Consider the following 20,689-nt stretch of genomic DNA (forward strand, 5'->3'; position numbering starts at 1 on the left):
TAGACTTTTCTTATTACTCTATTGGCGTTTTCCTTGGTCTTTCTCCTAAACTCTGTGCTTTGAGTATTCTAGGGATCTTGATTTTGAGAGTCATAGAATTCAAAGAATTGTGTTCTCAAGATATATATAGTTTGAGCTTCATACCAAGCCTTCACCCCCTTGTGCTGTATTGCCAAATCCACACCTCTTGTGTGACTCCCATGTATAGTTTTGTGCAAATATTCACTTCCAATGGCTATTTATCTTTGTATTTTAGGAAATACAGGTTCAAATAAATATGACTACCAGAGATACTCGATTCAATTTATATATATAGATTACTAAACATGAGTTATCTAATGAAACAAATTCTAAAATGATGACATTCCCCCAATAAAATATTTTTTAAAGTAATATACCCCCTCATATCATTTGCTTTTCTTCTTTCCTGAAATTGATAAGATCTCAAGAGATTTTTCTTAATTGCTTTGTCAGTATTGATAATTTCTATATTCGTGGTTGTTTCTGAAGAATTTTTACTAATCATGTCATCTATGCCATTTAAATTGGTAGCATATTTCTCTCTTTCATAAATGCTGATAGTAAAATGCTGAGAGAAACTATAAAAGAAACATATTAGGTCAGTCATGTAAAACCACCTATAGAAACTGATTCCTTTGATACTTTTCCAGTATTTGCCTTTCAGTCTACCTAGATGCTCAAAAGAGGTTTGAGTGCCCAATAATCTTAGTGATTGAATCTGCCAAACATACAACCAAAAATTGAAAGAGGAAATAACTATTTGTCTGGAGTTGAGGGGTCAGGTGAACTCCTATTTCGTAGGTGTTTAGGTAGTTTTTTAGGGAATAGGTTTGATATTCTTTACTTCAGCATACGTTTGTACCTTTGTACTTGGTTGGTTACATTATCATAATAGAGAAAATCATAAATTTTATGTATTTACAAATAAAGAGTTAACTATAGAGGTTTTTTAACAGCCATCTGTTAATTTATCTGTTGTTGATTGATTCAGCCTGTAGCCACAACAATTTTTAAAATCCTCCTAATAAGTTGTCACCTTTCATGTATCTTTCCTTTCCTCAGTATGTGATCAGCACCAAGAAAGTCCTCTTTAACATACTTCTTGACAGATCTCAACTAAGGAAAGAATGAGGCAAGTTGATATTAACAATAAAGAGACTATGACTATTATGTCTCAATCTGAGAAATTATGTTTCCCAGTCCCAGTATCAAATAAAGTATTGGAGGTTCTGAACTGTTCTCAAATAAGTTACTTAATTAACAACCACAGCAACAAAAATCTATCTGGATATTATGAAAACTATGTAACTATTATTTATTAGTTCTTAAAGCAAAACTTATTCACATTTAAATATGTTAGCTGTTATTCTTAAAAAACTGATTTTCAATACAACTGTTTCCTCACTGTTTATGCCTACAGTCATACGTAAATCATAAAATGTAGGTAAAGTAAGAATAAGACTCAGTTAGTCTGGGATTATGAAGAATCAGGGTTTATTAGGCAGATGGTATAATATTTGTAGCTTTTTTTTTCTTCTGTGAAAATGTGGGGGACTTGACCCTATGTGAACTTTTTACCTCTAAAATGCTATGACTTTCTGATGATGTAAACACACAATTTTCAATAGAAAAATGAGAAGTAAGCAAGCTTTCATTTAAAAATAAAAAATAAAAATGAATGTTAATAAAGTTTGTAAGTAGATTGTAGTGTACTGCCCTTACCAGCTTGTGATCCCATCGGAGTGACCTCCGTGGGGTCTAGCTAAGGAAACCACAACTATTTCCACCTCTTTCACCAGTAAAGGCATCTTCCTTATTCTTAGAACTGTCCTTCAAACTCTTGCCATTTGTGATGGGAGCTTCTACTTACTGACAGAGGGTCAGTAGCTAAAATTAAGATTATCACTACTGGTTTAAAACACACACACACACACACAACAATGACAATCATTAATTAAGCCCCAACTGTGTGTCAGACAGAATGTGGTCCACTGCAAAAGGGAATGGCAAACCACTGAATACTGAATTCTGAATACTGAATTCTTGCCTTGAGAACCCCATGAACAGTATGAAAAGGCAAAAATATAGGACACTGAAAGATGAACTCCCCAGAGCAGTAAGTGCCCAATATGCTACTGGAGATCAGTGGAGAACTAACTCCAGAAAGAATGAAGGGATGGAGCCAAAGCAAAAACAACACGCAGTTGTGGATGGGACTGGTGATAGAAGCAAGGTCTGATGCTGTAAAGAGCAATATTGCATAGGAACCTGGAATGTTAGGTCCATGAATCAAGGCAAATTAGAAGTGGTCAAACAGGAGATGACAAGAGTGAACATCGACATTCTAGGAATCAGTGAACTAAGATGGACTGGAATGGGTGAATTTAACTCAAATGACCATTATATCTACTACTGTGGCCAGGAATCCCTTAGAAAAAATGGAGTAGCCATCATAGTCAACAAAAGAGTGCAAAATGCAGTACTTGGATGCAATCTCAAACACGACAGAATGATCTCTGTTCGTTTCCAAGGCAAACCATTCAATATTACAGTAATCCAAGTCTACCCGACCAGTAACACTGAAGAAGCTGAAGTTGAACAGTTCTCTGAAGACCTACAAGAACTTCTAGAACTAACACCCAAAAAAGATGTCCTTTTCATTACAGGGGACTGGAATGCAAAAGTAGGAAGTCAAGAAACACCTGGAGTAACAGGCAAATTTGGCCTTGGAGTACAGAATGCAGCAGGGCAAAGGCTAATTGAGTTCTGCCAAGAGAACGCACTGGTCAGAGCAAACACCCTCTTCCAACACCACAAGAGAAGACTCTACACATGGACATCACCAGATAGTCAATACCAAAATCAGATTGATTATATTCTTTGCAGCCAAAGATGGAGAAGCTCTATACAGTCAGTAAAAACAAGACTGAGAGCTGACTATGGCTCAGATCATGAACTCCTTATTTCCAAATTCAGACTTAAATTGAAGAAAGTAGGGAAAACCACTAGACCATTCAGGTACGACCTAAATCAAATCCCTTATGATGATAACAGTGGAAGTGAGAAATAGACTTAAGGGACTAGATCTGATAGACAGAGTGCCTGATGAACTACGGACGGAGGTTCTTGACATTGTACAGGAGACAGGAATCAAGACCATCCCAATGGAAAAGAAATGCAAAAAAGCAAAATGGCTGTCTGAGGAGGCCTTACAAATAGCTGTGAAAAGACGGGATGGGAAAAGCAAAGGAGAAAAGGAAAGATATACCCATTTGTATGCAGAGTTCCAAAGAATAGCAAGGATAGATAAGAAAGCCTTCGTCAGCAATCAATGCAAAGAAATAGAGGAAAACAACAGAATGGGAAAGACTAGAGATCTCTTCAAGGAAATTAAAGATACCCAGGGGACATTTCATGCAAAGATGGGCTCAATAAAGGACAGAAATGGTATGGACCTAACAGAAGCAGAAGATATTAAGAGGTGGCAAGAATACACAGAAGAACTGCACAGAAAAGATCTTCATGACCCAGATAATCACTATGGTGTGATCACTCACCTAGAGCCAGACACCCTGGAATGTGAAGGCAAGTGGGCCTTAGGAAGCATCACTATGAACAAAGCTAGTGGAGGTGATGGAATTCCAGTTGAGCTATTTCAAATCCTGAAAGATGATACTGTGAAAGTGCTGCACTCAATATGCCAGCAAATCTGGAAAACTCAGCAGTGGCCACAGGACTGGAAAAGTTCAGTTTTCATTCCAATCTCAAAGAAAGGCAATGCCAAAGAATGCTCAAACTACTGCACAGTTGCACTCATCTCACATGCTAGTAAAGTAATGCTTAAAATTCTGCAAGCCAGGCTTCAGCCATACGTGAAACATGAACTTCCAGATGTTCAAGCTGGTTTTAGAAAAGGCAGAGGAACCAGAGATCAAATTGCCAACATCCGCTGGATCATCAAAAAAGCAAGAGAGTTCCAGAAAAACATCTATTTCTGCCTTATTGACTATGCCAAAGCCTTTGACTGTGTGGATCACAATGAACTGTGGAAAATTCTGAAAGAGATGGGAATACCAGACCACCTGACCTGCCTTTTGAGAAACCTGTATGCAGGTCAGGAAGCAACAGTTAGAATTGGACATGGAACAACAGACTGGTTCCAAATAGGAAAAGGAGTACGTCAAGGCTGTATATTGTCACTGTGTTTATTTAACTTATATGCAGAGTACATCATGAGAAACGCTGGGCTGGAGGAAGCACAAGCTGGAATCAAGATTGCCAGGAGAAATATCAATGACCTCAGAAATGCAGATGACACCACCCTTATGGCAAAAAGTGAAGAAGAACTAAAGAGCCTCTTGATGAAAGTGAAAGAGAAGAGTGAAAAAGTTGGCTTAAAGCTCAACGTTCAGAAAACTAAGATCATGGCATCTGGTCCCATCACTTCATGGCAAATAGATGGGGAAACAGTGGCTGACTTTATTTTTCTGGGCTCCAAAATCACTGCAGATGGTGATTGCAGCCATCAAGTTAAAAGATGCGTACTCCTTGCAAGGAAAGTTATGACCAGCCTAGACAGCATGTTAAAAAGCAGAGACATTACTTTGTCAACAAAGGTCCGTCTAGTCAAGGCTGTGGTTTTTCCAGTGGTCATGTATGGATGTAAGAGCTGGACTATAAAGAAAGCTGAGCACCAAAGAATTGATGCTTTTGAACTGTGGTGTTGGAGAAGAGTCTTGAGAGTCCCTTGGACTGCAAGGAGATCCAACCAGTCCATCCTGAAGGAGATCAATCCTGGGTGTTCATTGGAAGGACTGATGTTGAAGCTGAAACTCCAATACTTTGGCCACCTGATGTGAAGAGCTGACTCATTTAAAAAGATTCTGATCCTGGGAAAGATTGAGGGCAGGAGGAGAAGGAAACAACAGAGGATGAGATGGTTGGATGGCATCACAGACTCAATGGACATGGGTTTGGGTGGACTCAGGGAGTTGGTGATGGACAGGGAGGCCTGGTGTCCTGCGGTTCATAGGGTCACAAAGAGTCAGACACAACTGAGCGGCTGAACTGAACTGAATCGTTTGTGTCAAAGTTTCCTGGCACTGAATTCAAAGAAGAATTTTGTTGCATGATTTTCAATTTGAAAAACATTAGGAAATATAATAAAATATAATAAACAATTATTTTCTATTATGGTAGAAAGATGGATCACTTTAAATAGATGTTTCTTATGTCAATCCCCTGGAAAAACAGAGGGCTTTGTATTAAATCTTTTTTCAGACATGGTAATTCTTTAAGTGATACGGCCCTGAAATACTCCTTTTCATGATCTAACTTATAACAGGCATAGAGCTTAGAAAAAGCCTTGTAGTAAACCTGACCGTTCAACTTTCTGTCAAACATCAGCTGTCTCAAATGAGCCTTTGTCGAGTGCTGGGTTGTAATCAGTTCTGGCTTGAAAGCTTTGATAAGTGACTGAAGTGCTAATACTCAGTGCTGCTGGTCTTTTATCTTTTAAAGACTTTCCTCCTGTGTATAAGACTTCTCCTGATGCTCTCCTACATTTTTTTAATCCATTAGAGTAATAGTTCTTTTCAAATACATAAGGAAATTGTATATAAATATCAAGGTTTCAAGAGAAGCCAACCAAATCTGAAAAATTTTTATATAATAATGCTGAGTGAATCTTACATAATAATAAAATCACAAAGTCTCCAAATTTTGCAGGGAAAAAAAAAACATAGAGGATAACATGGAAAAAAATATGTGTATCTTTGTTCTCCCCCTCAGAGTAGGGCATAATCTTACTTTATGATGATTCCGTAGAAGTTACAGAGCACTGTAACTTGTAATACAGTGCTTGGCACTGTATTATATGTATGACTTCTTGTTTAAGTGATATGAGTCTAAGATTCACTATTATAACTTACTTTAGGAACCATTTTGCCATATCCTTAATTTGGAGGGAAGGGAAGAGAAAGGAAAAGCCCATTTTGACTCTAAAACATATAATAGGGATGAAAAAGAGGTAATGTTGATTAATCCACAGACCAACTCCCAGAGTAGGTATTATTGCCTTCACTTTATATGTGAGAAAACAGGCTCAGAAAGATTAGGACTTCCCTGATAGCTCAGTTGATAAAGAATCTGCCTGCAATGCAGGAGACCCTGGTTCAATCCCTGGGTTGGGATGATCCCCTGGAGAAGGGAAAGGCTACCCACTCCAGTATTCTGGCCTAGAGAATTCCGTGGACTGTATAGTCCATGGGGTCGTAAAGAGTCAGACACAACTGAGTGGCTTTCACTCACTCACTCACTCAGAAAGATTAAGATATCCAAAGAAACAATTAGTAAGCAACAAAATCAGGTTTATTTTACTCCAAAGTCTTTGTCTTACAATGTTATGTTGCTTACAATAATTCCTATTAATACTTTCTCTAATACGTTAAAATTTGGATACTTTATACCTCTTCTAAGTAACATAAGTAACATTTTCAGTTAGTAGATGGTGACAGGATGAAATTATGTAAAAACTACAGTATGCTAAAAATCAGGTGGGAAACTTAGAGTCATGAACTTGTGGATGAATACCTGCTATTTTGAGGGATCAAAGGACCTCTCAAGGTAGAAACATACCTTGGAGAGGTATGTTTCATCCTTGGAAGAGGCCTTGGAGACAATGGTCATTCATACCAACTGTTTTAATTAAACTGATTTCAGGGGACTTCCCTGGTCGTCCAGTGACTAGGACTCTGCCAGGGAGCCCAAGTTTGATCCCTGGTCAGGGAACTAGATCCCACATGCTGCAACTAAGACCTGTCACAGCCAAATAAATAAAAATAAACTGATTTCAACTAAAGTAGTTGGAAGAGGGAAAGGAAGATTATATGATCATCAGTGTTACGGTGGAGATAAAAGTTATTGAAGCATGAACTAGCCCATTCTTGTAACAAATATTGATATATACTGTTTGGCAATAGGTGCTAGGAATACAGATGCGATTAAAAGATGGTTCTCCTACTAGCTGTCCAAGAGCACTATCTTGGAACAGAAAGTTCTCCATGATTTCTAAGCTCCCATTCCTTTCTTTGATTTTTTTCCAGCCCTTAATCTGAACCACTCTATCTAGCCCCCAGTTTTATATCAGATTATATTTCCTGTTTGGCAGTGTTGATTTATCAAACCCGAAATATTCTTATTATTTTAAGGACACAGACCGTGTCTTATCTTGCATAGTTAGTAGACCCTCATAAATACCTATCAGTTGGTAAAAGGCAGAATACAGAAAAAATATTATCTGCCATTTAACATAAATTTGCTCTCTTGTATAGCCCCTGGGAAATGAATCTTCTCTTTACATTGCTAGAGAAGAAATATCTGTGTCTGATAAGCGATTGGGTTAAATGTTCTCTAGTCTCTCACCTAACTTAAAATGGGGTACTTAAATGTTTTTGAGTAATAAATGTTTATATTCTTACTCATGGTGAGAAGACAGCCAGTTATCTGATTATTGTCCCTCCAAAAAATTAGTATAAATTGGTCCCTGTAGATTAGTTACAGCCCTGTCATTAAACTGTCAGTGTTTCAAAGCATTTCCACTTGAATAATTTATAGATGACAACAGGAGATACTTGGTTTTTTTAAAACTCTTGACTACTAATCTATTGAGACAATTTAGCAGTTTACCATTACTGGTTAGTCTTAAACCACAGACAAGTGGAAGAAGCTGCTCAGATTAAATTTTCACAAAATTTCATCTTGCGTTTTCTTAAATTCACCTTTAGTTTGTGTTCTTTAACACGCACGCATTCAGTATTTGCATTTGTACGGAGAGACATTATACTGTTCTTTTAGAAAACAATTTGACAGTATTTGTTACCAGTCATTAAATGATTCTATACTTTTTTACCCTGTAATTCCACTTCACAGACAGACTTTTCCCTTAAAAATACTGAAGAAGTTATCCCAGTATTATTTATACTGATTAAAAAAAAAAACTAAAAAGAAAAATCTAGCTGAAGGTGAATAGTTATGAATGTGGCTATGTTACATCTACTCAGTGGAATGTTATTCAGCCATCTAACTTGCTGGTTCGTTACTGTTATATAGATGGCAAAAGAACTGTATCCAACTAAACACTGATTACCACAGAAAGAAAAAGATTTACGTGTGCAAAAGACTGATAAGTAATAAATGTGATTAACATTGTGGTAAATTTGGGGATTGTGTGCAATTTTTCTTTGTTTTTGTAAGAGAGTTACTGTCTTAGGTTCAAATTTTTATAGACTGGGTAATACTTTCATATTAATCAAAACTCAAAGTCATAGAAGGGTACGTAATGAAAAGTATCCTCCTTATCCTTGTTTCTAAGTTACCTTTTCCAGGAGTAATGTCTTGAGTTTCTTATTTATCTGTCCAGAGATTATTTTATACATAAATAAGCTAATATATCATTATTTTCCCATTTTACACAAATGGTAGTATTTAACACCTTCCTTTTCCCACTAACATCATATCTTAAAAGATATTTCGTATCAGTTCATAAAGAATCCTTTCTATTTTATGGCTACATAGTATTCCTTTGAATTCCATAATATACTGTAATTTATTTAACCAGATCCTATTGGTTGTCATTTGGGTCATGTCCAATATTTTTCTGTTACAAGCTTACAGTAAATAACTATGCACATATATTTCCATCTGGAAAATATATCCATAGAATAAATTCCCAGTTGTAGGAGTACTGGGTTAAGAGTTAGTGTATTTAATTTTAATAGACACTGGCAAGTTTCCCACAAGAGAGTGGGTACCAATTTCACTGCTACTAACAGCGAGCAATAGTGCCTGTTTCCCTATAACCCGGCCAGTGCAAGGTATTACCAAATTTTATTTTGTCTTTACTAATCTGACAGATAAAAAATGGTTTCTTAGTATAGTTTTAATTAGGAGCTAACTCATTAGGAATTATTTTGAGTATCTTTTCACATGTTTATGAGCCATTTCTGTTTCTGGAAGCAGACAGATATTCTTTGTTGATCTTTTCCCAGTTATTAAGAGTTCTTTATACATTAGGGAAATTAGCCCTTTTTCTGTGGTTTCAAATTCAGAATTTTTTTTCCAGTTCATAATTTATTTTTTGGCCTAGCTATGGTTTTCTTCTAAACATGTGAAAACTCAAAATTATCAATTTTCTCTTTTATGTTTCACTCTGCTTCAGCTATACTCAGCTTTCAAATATACTAGATACTTTCCAACTTTAAGACTGGAATTCTCTTCTAAGAGATATGTGTTCCACTTCATCCTTTACCTCTTTTGAATCTTTGGTCAAGTATCAACTTTTAAGTTGACTTCTGTATGTAATATTGCAACACCTCTTCCCTGCCTTGTTTTTCCTCCATCACCTGGAGCTGACAGACATTAGTTTTGTCTCACATCATATTACACCTCACCTGTACAGATGAAGCAAGTGGGAATTATCTTAAGTGTCATCACCTCAGGAGACTAGACACTAGGTCCAGTGAATATGCCATTGCCCAAAACATTTAGGGGACACTTCTTTAAGAGCTGCCTTCAGAGAAAGCTTAAAGGCTTTCAAAGAAAGAAGTCTTGCCTCCTAAAAGCAGTGTTTCTCAAAGTATGTCCTACTAAACACTTGAATCAGAAACACCTTGGAGGGAGACAGTTGGGAGCTTATTAAAAAGACAGTTTCCTGGGCCTTACCACAGATCTATTGAATCAGAATCTCTCAGCGATGGGACTGAGGAATTTGCCTTTTGAATAAACTTTACTGGTGATTCCTAGGCCTTTTAAGCTTGAAAATCACTGCCTTTATAGTCAGTGTCTCCCAGCTTGTTTACCTAACTTATTTTGACCCAAAGACTTAGAACTATTTCAAAACCTCAAAGCCACCCTTAAAGGGCAAAGGCACGAATGCCAGTGGTGCTGAAGATCATCTCCAGAAGTGAGCTGCACAATGGATAGGCATGAAGACTTGGAGAAATGATGTTGTGGTAGGAGACAGTAGTCTTTGGCTGTTTTGGGTATGCTTGACAATGCTAGCAACATTGTTAGGTCTCACTTTACATGTTATAGGCCCTTGGCTTTAACTTCCCTATTAAGGGCAAAAAAGGAAGAAGGGAGAATTCTGTGTTGGCTAGACAGTAGAGGATCTCTAAGGTCCTTTCTGTGTATTTTGTGTTCTGGTTTTTCTACTGAGCTATATACATGTTTTTTAACAAACCCTGAACGCATGAATGAATATGTATAACAAATGAGGCTTACTACTATAGCAAAAACCAAGTTTGGCTTGCTTTAAAAAGAAGAGCCTCCTTAAATCAAAGTGACTTCAAAAGATGTAATATAAAAAACAAACAAACCAAAAAAAAACCCACTCAGCAACCCATACTGGAAAAGTCCTATATTGCTATTGAATGTGAATTTCTTCTACTCGATAACCTTTCGTTTTGGGAAAATGGTTCACACATTATCAGAACGACATTTAATGTGTTTAATAGTTCAAGGATAAGCAACCAGAAATTGTGATGCTGATTCTTGGTTTCAAATTAGTTAACACTGTGTGTGTATGTGTGTGTTGCGCGCACACACACACAGGTGCATGCACACGAGCATGCGTGAACGCTGTCAGTCAAGTATGACTCTTTGTGAGTCCATGAACTGTAGGCTGCCAGGCTCCTCTGTCCATAAAATTTTCCAGGCAAGACTTCTGGAGCGGGTTGCCATTTCTTACTCCAGATTATTTAATTTCATATTCCCTTTTAAGTGTGTAAAGTTTTATAGTACTACACAACTGCAGCGTTTATAATTGTACTTCCTTATTTCCCAAATATCAATACCTGCCCTTTCGTTCTCTGAATGAGAGTAATACCAGTGATTGTATTTGTTTAGTCAACAATTCTTTGATGCTGTATCTTAATACACAAAATAATCTTTTATTGTTGGCCCATAGGTATAAGTTACCATTTTAATCATGGAAAAAATGATAAAAATTTTAAATATAATTATGCATTTAATAATGATCAAATAGCTACCAATTTTAAGGGTCTACCATGTTCTAAGCACAGTTCTGAGTGCTTTCTGTATCTTATAAGAATGTTAAGTGTTTTAAAGATGTGTTATTTCCACTTTATATATAAGGCTTCTTTAAACTTATGGAAGTCACATTGAAATGTAATAATCAGGAAGCCTCACACAGAGTATTTAGCAGTTTTGGTTTTTTTTTATCAAATGTGCCTCTTTACATTACCTGATATACAGTAGGTAGACAGTAGATGTAGAATTTCATCACCGTCTCCCTAAATTGCTGTGTTTCTTTTAGTATATATTTTTTGTTGAAATATAATTTAAAGTTGATGACTTATGTAATTATGGGTTTCAGTGAAAGAAATAAACTATATCATGTTTTGAATTAAAATGAGATTACTTTTTCTCATATCTGATTTATTAGTAATCCTGGTTTCCATTAACAGGATAGAAAAGATCTCTGCTTCAGAGACTAAAAATTTTCTAAAGATTAATATATGCTAGCCATCAGATGTTCTGTTTATTTTTCTCCTCAAACTTAAGATTAAAACCACTTCCTCTTATCTTTCCAATTTTAGACTTCTAATAGCAAGAATTGTTGAATATACGCTTCTAATTATATTTTCTTGGGCCTCCCCGGTGGCTCAGATGGTAAAGAATCTGCCTGCAATTCAGGAGACCTGGGTTCAATCCCTAAGTGGGGAAGATCCCCGGAGAAGGAAATGGCAACCCACTCCAGCATTCTTGCCTGGACAGAGGAGCCTGGTGGGCTACAGTCTACGGGGTCACAAAGAGTCAGACGCGACTGAGCAACTAACACTTTCACTTTCTTTACCAAGGCCAGAGTTTGAGGCTTCCCACTCCCTATCCCCACCACCTCCACCACTATCTACGCCCCCCATGCTCCAGGGAACAGTGAGTTGCTTTATTAATTCTGACTTATTATTAACCATTTTACTTCATTCATTTTCTCAACTTGTCCTTCTTCTTTCCCTCTTTCCCTAATTTTGCCCCCTTAGTAAGAGCATTCTTTGTCTTTTCAAACTGTTACTTTAGCCTTTGGCTTTGGGAGGTTGATTTTGCAGTTAGTTATTCCCATTCCTCAAGTCAGTCTATGATGCATAGGTTGTTTGATTTATTAAAATATTTTACAATCAAAAAACAAAGTCATTTCTTCTTGCCACAGAATGGTTACTATTGCTTCCCCCTTTGGTGTTTGAGATTGCAGCAGTTCAATTGCTGTGGAAATCATTTATCTCTTCATGGCACCTGACTCTGATGAGCACCATTGGTAGTTAGACAAGTTTGCTGCTGCCTCTAGATGCACTGGCACACTTTTGTGTTTTCAAAGGAAGAAAATACCACAATTATGAGAGAACTGCATTTATTCTCTTAAAACCACTTGTTTTTCCCATGTCTGATTTTGCTGTAAGGTGTTGAACTAGATTTCTGCTGCTGGTAGTGTGATGTGAATGGTAACTCTGTGTTGTGAATGATCTGGAGAAGAAGAAGCAGGGCCTCCCACCCATGAGAAAGATTTGATATTTGCATTGTGAAGTTCTTGTAAAGGAAGGAACTGGCAAGTAGGAATTTTTTAATTGGGGGTGGTCCATTGGTGCTATGGGCTCTTGATGATTGCAATTTGAAAATTTCAAATCTTAGGAAGATCTTAGGAGCTAAGATCTGAATTCTTAATTCAGATCTTAGGAAAATTAATCAGATTAAGTAAAGTTTTAACAAAGTTTCTCTGATTACAATAAACTGTTAGTTAAGGCCACTAGAAAGCATCAACTGGCTGTGTGACCCCTTAATATTTCTCACCTGCTTAGAAATGATTGGAATGATTTGCTAATACCTGGTAGAAAACTGATCACCTTGTTTTTTTATAGTAATTGAATGGTTTAATGGTTAATGTGACCTTGAAGTCTGTACCTCCCTTGAATGTTTTATATAGTTTTGAAATTTGTGTTGTAAATTTAAGCCCAATTTAATACCTATATTTTCATAATTATTTTCCCATCTAGCTCATTTTCACAAAAAGAGGATTTGGGACGTACACAATTTCCAGACAAAATTGTCTTGAAATTGAATTCCTAAAACTACTAAGCCAACCTACCTACCTGCCTCCCTTTTCTTCCTTCCTTCCTGGCTTCTTTCCTTCCTTCACTTTTTGCAGGTCTCCTCTAGCTAATATTTAATATCACTCATGAGGCTAATGCTGTGATGGGCATGTATCTACTTTGTGATATCCACTTAATCCATTGGTGTGAAAGCAACAAGGACTTACTTTCTCCCTTTTGTAGGAAACAGCATTCCAACTGTTTTTTGACATCTTTAATTTCAGAGGTTGCCAGTGATCAGATGAGGGTCAAGATTGACTTTGAAATACTTTAGTAGTAAGCAGAAAGAAAAATGAGATCTATCTTTCTAGTCTCCTGATTTACACATCTTCACTGATGAATTAAAGCTGTGTGGGTGTGAATTTTGATATAGAGGCTTAAGCTGCATGAGCACCTTTTATCCCATAATAGTTGTGGAATGTGAAGATCTGAATTTTCATGGAGCACTGATATTTCATGGTCAACAATGGGTTTTTTAAGGCCTTGTCATTTCAGATTGCCATGAGATCTGGTTATTGCTGCTCTAAACGTGTATATGAACCTAACTCCTACTGAACTTGTTGCAGGGGTGCTAACTTGTCTTGAGACTCTTGCCGACAGTCTTGTGGCCCTGTGTGTAGTCACAGCACAGGTTTTTGTGGAGGATTCAGCCTAAATTTCTGGGATAAATTTCTATACACAAGAAATATATTGGCTTTAAAAATTAAGTGGTTTGATTCTGTTTTGAATTTGGATATCAAGTGAATCTGAGCACATGACATTTTAATGCCGTTTGTCTTTTCAAATAGATTTACTTTCTAATGCATGTGACGACAGGACTTTGCTCATCAGCTAGAACATACATTTCGGAGGAGTTGTTACCTAAAATATTATCATAAGGCATGCGAGAACACACGATTTAAGTTGCCTTTCATGAACATAATTAAGAATTAATAAGCCAGTACCAGGGGCTAGTCCCCAGAATTTCCACTGTTTTGCCTTTTGTGACCTGTATTATTAAAAGTCCATTATTTTTACAGACTTTATTAAATTGGATCTTATTAAAGCATTCTATATTTGCATTTGGTCTTTCATAATTCATTATTATTATGACATTTACTTTTTACCATCAGATCTGAAAACATATCATAAGCTACCCTTTTCTCTTGAAAGAAATGCTAATTTCAAACAGTCCTCTAATAGAAGAGAAAAGCTTTATCAGTTTTTTCATTTATTCCAGATCGTGTTAAGAATACTAATGCAAGACTTCGGTATGCTAATATCTCTGAGCTTTTTTTGGTCAAAAGCTTAGAATTATTATTTTTATCCCATACTAAGTATGAAACTAGAAGACCTGCTACTACTGCTGGAGAAAACACAATTCTAAAGTACAATTCTTTATTCTAAGGACTTGCAAAAATGTTGCTGAATCCTGTTTAGACTAGGATGCAGCTCGTCAATTTAACTTTTACCACCCAGTATTTGTCCTCTTGAAGAAATTCTTTCCTCATAAAATTCTTTTTGCTTGTTTTTCTGATAGTTTAGGGTAATAACAGCTTGTAATGTTTAAAACTAAGAATCCTATGCTGTCAGTCCTACTCAGCACTTAGGGTGTGCTGCCTGATTTTCTGTTTTCTGATAATCACTTCTGATATTGATTTCTGATAATCATTTCTATTCCATTTATGATGTAGTTGAAAACTTAATATAGTAAGATTTTACTTACTGATATCAGGCAGACTGTCTAATTTAATATAACAGAATTTTTTCAGTTATAATATTATAATTATAATAAGACTGAATTTTTTTGGGTAGTAGTAAATTTCTTAAATTCTGAAATGAAGCTAACTTTGGATTTTGTCTCATTTTAGATTTCTAACAATGTGCAATAGACACTTTGGCAGTGTTGTTGCGCAAACCATTCGGACTCAAAAAACAGATCAGTTTCCACTTTTTCTGATTATTATGGGAAAGCGATCATCTAATGAAGTGTTAAATGTGATACAAGGTAAAGTACATTCACAAGAGGAGTAGAGTGTCTCCTTATTTATGTGATAACCTTATAATATTTACCATCATAGCTGAGAGTTATTCTCTGTATTGATGAATATCTTTGCATTTTGAAATATAGAACATCCTGAAGAAGAATATCTTCAAAAAGTATAGGTGCTATGAAATATTAAATATGCTACATGAAAATCCAATAGAAACACCTTAATAAAACTGCACAGCCCTTGGAATATAGGTTAATCATGTTAAATATTCAAAATTGCTAAGTTTTCTAAAATAGAAATTAAGTCATAATCAGTCATCAAAGATGATGTCCTATGTGTGTATGTGTATTTCTTGCTGTAATTTTGATTGGTTGAAGGAAATCCTTATGTTTAGTTATCTGGAAAAACTTGTGACTGGGTATTGTGAATTGAATAGTTCACAGTGGCAGTTGTTTTTTCTTATTTGTGTGAATCTGTCTAGAATGCAACCTTGAGGTGTGAAGCTATAGGATACCTGTCAGTTTAATCACAGTGCACATTCTCTACCAAAAAAATGAGTGTTTTTTTTTTTTATGTTACTAACATACCCTAAAGATTAGTATAAAAAATTACCTTATTCGTGGCAAAGCTTAAATTGAAAACAGTTTATTTTTTCTATGGCACAGGGAAAACGATGTTTCCAAGTGCTCCAAGCTAAAGCTTGTGTCTGAAATACTTAATTTCCGCCCCTATTTAAGCTAAAAGTTCAATAATAGATAATTCAGTGAGGAAGGGGTATAACTTCTGGTGCCTTTCAAACTCAAATAAAACAAAACCTCCAGTATTTTATGTTTTCTCTATAACTAGAGTGTTCACTTTCGTAAACAGTGTTAAAGAAGACCTGCTGGGCGGACAAATTACCTCGAGTAAATAGATAATGTTTCATTTCAGTTTTCCCTTCAGGGACAATGTTACAATAGCTACTGGTTCTCAAAGCATGGTCCATGGACCCTAAAGGTCCCCTAGACCCTTTCAGGGCATCTACAAGGTCAAAAATGTTTTCATAATAGTAATAGACTTTTTTTTTTTTTTTTTTTTTTGCGTTTTTTACTGTGTTGACATTTGCACTGATGGCACAAAATCAGTGCTGTTTAAAACTGCTGGCACCTTAGTACAAATCAGGGCCATGACCCAGAATTGTACTAGTAGTCATATTTTCCACCTCCACGTGTGTACATTTTTAAAAAGTCATTTTATTAAATGTTAAACCTTTTTATCATTTATGTGACACAATTGGGCAGACATTTCTCTAAAATGAACAAAGTGACAGCCTGTTACTTCAAGCTTTAGAACTAACAACATTTGTTGCCAATGATAGAAATTTGGTTTCTTAAGCAAAAAGTTAGAATGTCCTCCACCATTTAAGACTGACAGCTTAAATACTTTCCTGGTGACATCAGTGGTGGTACTAATAAATGTGATTTTTTTAGTATCATAAAATTAGCTGTGTCAGCATTCAAGAGAAATGTATGACTCAGTGAACCAATATTTTCCAGATGACCAGTGCATAATGTTATAAATTCATGCATGGGTAACAGACCTATTCAAAGGGCAGAATAAATCAATGGATTTTAATATAACATAGTACAGTAAGTTCTGTACTTACTGATACAGTTTCCAGTTCCTCACATACCTAATCTTAAAAAAAAATCCCACTTCTCAGTTTGGGAGTATTAAATAAAAAAATCTATAATTACCTATTAAAATACTCCCCCCTTTTCCAACTACGTATCTGTGTGAACCCACAATTGCTTCATAAATTTCAACCAAGATGACACATTATAACTAGTTTAATGTAGATATAGATATGAGAATCCAATTGTGTTCTATTAAGCTTAACGTTAGAGAAATTTGCAAAAATGTTAAAATAATGACATTCTTCTCAGTCAATCTTTTGGAACATATAGTCATTTTTCATAAAACATGATGTTTATATTAGGAAATTATGGGTTTATTATTGTTACTTTTAAATGGATAGATAACTATGTTTTAGATATTTCAGTTTTAATTTCCAACACAGTAGATGTTGGTAACCATATCCACATAAATAAAAATTCTTCAGGGATCTCAACAGTTTTTAAGTATATAAAGAAATTCTTTTGCAATAAACTATAACAAATAAATTGTCCCTGAACTGCATTAACTGATACTTTTCTGCATCTTGGATCATTAAGGGCTTAGGTATAAAGTACCTTCAAGTACAGTTTGGCAATGAGTCCATAAATTAGGGCCGAAGCATAGTTGATAAGCAGTGGCTTTAAGCCTAAAAATTAATGGCCGTGATGTAGTCACCTATTCAGGGGACAACAGAGGACAAGATGGTTGGATGACATCGTTGACTCAGTGGACGAGTTTGAGCAAGCTCAGGGAGATGATGAAGGATAGGAAAGCCTTACATGCTGCAGTCCATGGGGTTGCATAGAGTCGGGCATGACTGAGCATCTGAACAACAACAACAGCAATAAAATTATAATATTTCCCCAATGATGATTCTAGTACCTTTACAAAGTATTCATGCCCCATGCTTTCTTAGTCACTATAGTTTACACATAAGAAATGGGAACCCAAAGATTTTCCCAGTATCAAAATCTACATTGAAGTTACTCTTACTAAACTTTTACTGTTTGTTGTATCTATCACACACAGGGATGCCTGTATCTATCACACACAGGGATGCTGTGTGTCCTTGGTACCAGGCACTTTATATTATCTCTAATCCTTGTAAGAACCCTACAGAGGTAGTGTTATCTTCATTTTGCAGATAAGAAAATTGATTGTTTCAGAGCTATAGTCACGCCCTCTTTTCTTATTTGCTTGTTTACTAAGTGAGTATTTATTAAGCCCTTGTCATGTGCTAGGCAGTTTCTAGGTACTAGATCATGTAAGAAGTAGAACTAGGGTTAGAACTCTGACTCTAAAACCAATTCTACTTCTTGGTAATGTTATACCACACCAAGATAATATTTGTTCTCTAGCTGATTTATGGAGAGAGTAGTGCTCGATGTGGCCAGATTAGATTATTTCTTTGACTAGAGACCAAAACTGCCCCCTAACCCCATGTTGCCAGTGATCATAAGGAAAACTGGGAAAGGACCATTGAAGGATCATGTTAGGCAGATGGTACTCTGGAGGAATACAAGCAAGGATGCTTGTTATGTGTTGTCTCATTGGTGGCCATTCCATTAATGGGACTAGAAGACACCTAAGGCCTTGGAGAAAGACAGCTCTTTTGCCTGTTGGTTTGAAAGAAGAGAAAAATTGCTATATCTTTATGGATCTTCATGACTTTCTCTCTTGTAGATGCATCCAAAGCAAATAGCAAGACTCAATGCATGCAAAAAATGGCATGTATGTGCTATATGTTTGTTAGGGACTTGGCAAGGAAATAAAATAGCATTCAAGAAAATCAAGCATTTGAAATATCCTGTCCATAAAGATTATATAGCATAGTTATTTGAAAGCAGCTAAAAGGGAAAAATACCATTTAGGGGAAAAAATCCTTTTTTTCCCCAGAAATTGAATTACTATTTGTTTCACCAAAGAAATTTTAGTAATAGGAGATAATTCTAAGTAAACAGTGTGCTAAAGTGGCAAAGAAGACAGACTTTTGAGTCAGACTCGTATGGTTTCAAATCCTGGTCCTATAACTTAACCAACTTGACCTTGTTTAGTCAGGTTACTTGAGCTCTGTAAGCCTCATTTTCCTTCTCTTGACTATCAAAATCATAATGAGCCTTCATAGAACTGTTATACAGATTAAGTGAGATTTTATATATATAAACCTAATCATTTAACCTAATTACTGACTTACAGACAAATAGTAGTTGTTGCCAATGTTGTTAAGTAGATATGTTTTCCTAATTTGAAAGATACTTTTTTCCTTGTGACTTGGATATTCTAAATAGTGCCAAAAATTTTTATAAAGAGACTGTTCTCACAAATCTAAGTATTCTGAAATTTCAACTGCTAGTGTACTGCATTACTTTCTTATTGAAAATAAACTTTTCAGTGCAAGCATAAAAGTCTTTATTGGCATGCTAGTCTGTAATTTTTTAGACTGTAGTTATTCCTTACTGATTAATTCTAGAGCAACTTCCCATTTTCTAACCTTGATGTAAAGTTTGGCAATCTCTGTATGTTGCTAGGTAACACAACAGTGGATGAGTTAATGATGAGACTCATGGCTGCAATGGAGATCTTCACAGCCCAACAACAGGAAGATATAAAGGATGAGGTAAGGTGAAAGGTTAAGTGGACCTTTAATAGGATTTTGAGGAGATAATTTGTCAAATGGTGATGTTTGCCTATGTCATGATTGATAAACAAGGCATTGATGAAGATGCATTTCTACATGAACTGAGGATTTTTATGCCACTGAATTTACCTTTCAGTCCATTCTTTTCATGACCCAAAGACCCAACAATTTGTTTAACTTTATGAAGTTATACTTTGCTAGATTTGCAATTTACAGGAAACGAATTCTGAAGCATGTTTACAGGAGAAACTATATAGTCCGGTACTATTATATGGGTATTTCACTCCCTTTTAAGGTCCTCTTACTCTTTTTGAGGTTGATTACCAATAAACACATTTTACATTTGAACATATTTTTGAATCACTGTGAGAATTAGTAAAAAGATCACCAGAATTCTGAATTTCTGTGCCTCTCAAACATTTAGATGGCATAGATGACATGGGCATGGAACCTCAAATATAATAGAATAATGATAATACAATAGTAGTCAACACTTACTGAATATTTATAGTGTATTAATACTTGGCACTATTCAAAGCACCTTTCATTAATCATCTCATGTGATTCTTAAAACAATCCCACGAGGTTGCATATAATTCAGAGTTCTGGCTAGAACAGGTGATGCTTTCAAACTAGATTATTGAGAAGAGTTTAATAAGGCAACTATTTACAAAGATATGGGCAGAGTTTATAGGAGTCATCAATGGATAGTATACTATAGGGCTAAAGGGAGCCATTACCACCCTTAGGCCTGAAGGCCTAGGAAAGGGTAGTATGTGGAGACTGATTGCTTCTTTTAGGGCTAGCCCTTTTGAGCTGGTAAGGAGGAAGCTAAGGAATAGCTTCCCTTCCCTTTTATACTTAGGATCTCCTGCTAGTACCTTCTATTGACTTAACCCAACTAGCAACTGAAAGGCAGGCAAGAGAACCTCCCTGGGCAAAAAGCTAGGTAGAGCATGAAAGTGAAAAGTGAAAGTGAAAGTTGCTCAGTCATATCTGACTCTTTGTGACCCCATGAACTGTACAGTCCAGGTAATTCTCTAGGCCAGAATACTGGAGTGGGTAGCCTTTCCCTTCTCCAGGGGATCTTCCCAACTGAGGGATCAAACCCAGGTCTCCCGCATTGCTATTGGATTTTTTTACCAGCTGAACCACAAGGGAAGCCCAAGAATACTGGAGTGGGTAGTCTATCTCTTCTCCAGTGAATCTTCCCGACCCAGGAATTGACCGGGGTCTCCTAT

General features: G+C 36.1%; 1 protein-coding gene across 3 annotated transcripts in view; it reads left to right on the forward strand.

Moving 5' to 3' along the window:
* The window catches only part of FAF1 (Fas associated factor 1), a 483,348-nt gene that overhangs the window by 360,540 nt on the left and 102,119 nt on the right, over positions 1-20,689 (forward strand). For all 3 annotated transcript variants that reach the window (XM_081485543.1, XM_081485544.1, XM_081485542.1), the window contains 2 exons: positions 15,032-15,168; positions 19,339-19,427. In XM_081485543.1, coding sequence (XP_081341669.1) covers positions 15,032-15,168; positions 19,339-19,427 — 226 coding nt within the window. The remainder of the gene's footprint in view (positions 1-15,031; positions 15,169-19,338; positions 19,428-20,689) is intronic.

Source organism: Giraffa tippelskirchi, chromosome 5 (genome assembly GCF_054371585.1).
Source record: "Giraffa tippelskirchi isolate mGirTip1 chromosome 5, T2T-mGirTip1v1.2.pri, whole genome shotgun sequence".
NCBI classification, from domain to species: domain Eukaryota; kingdom Metazoa; phylum Chordata; class Mammalia; order Artiodactyla; family Giraffidae; genus Giraffa; species Giraffa tippelskirchi.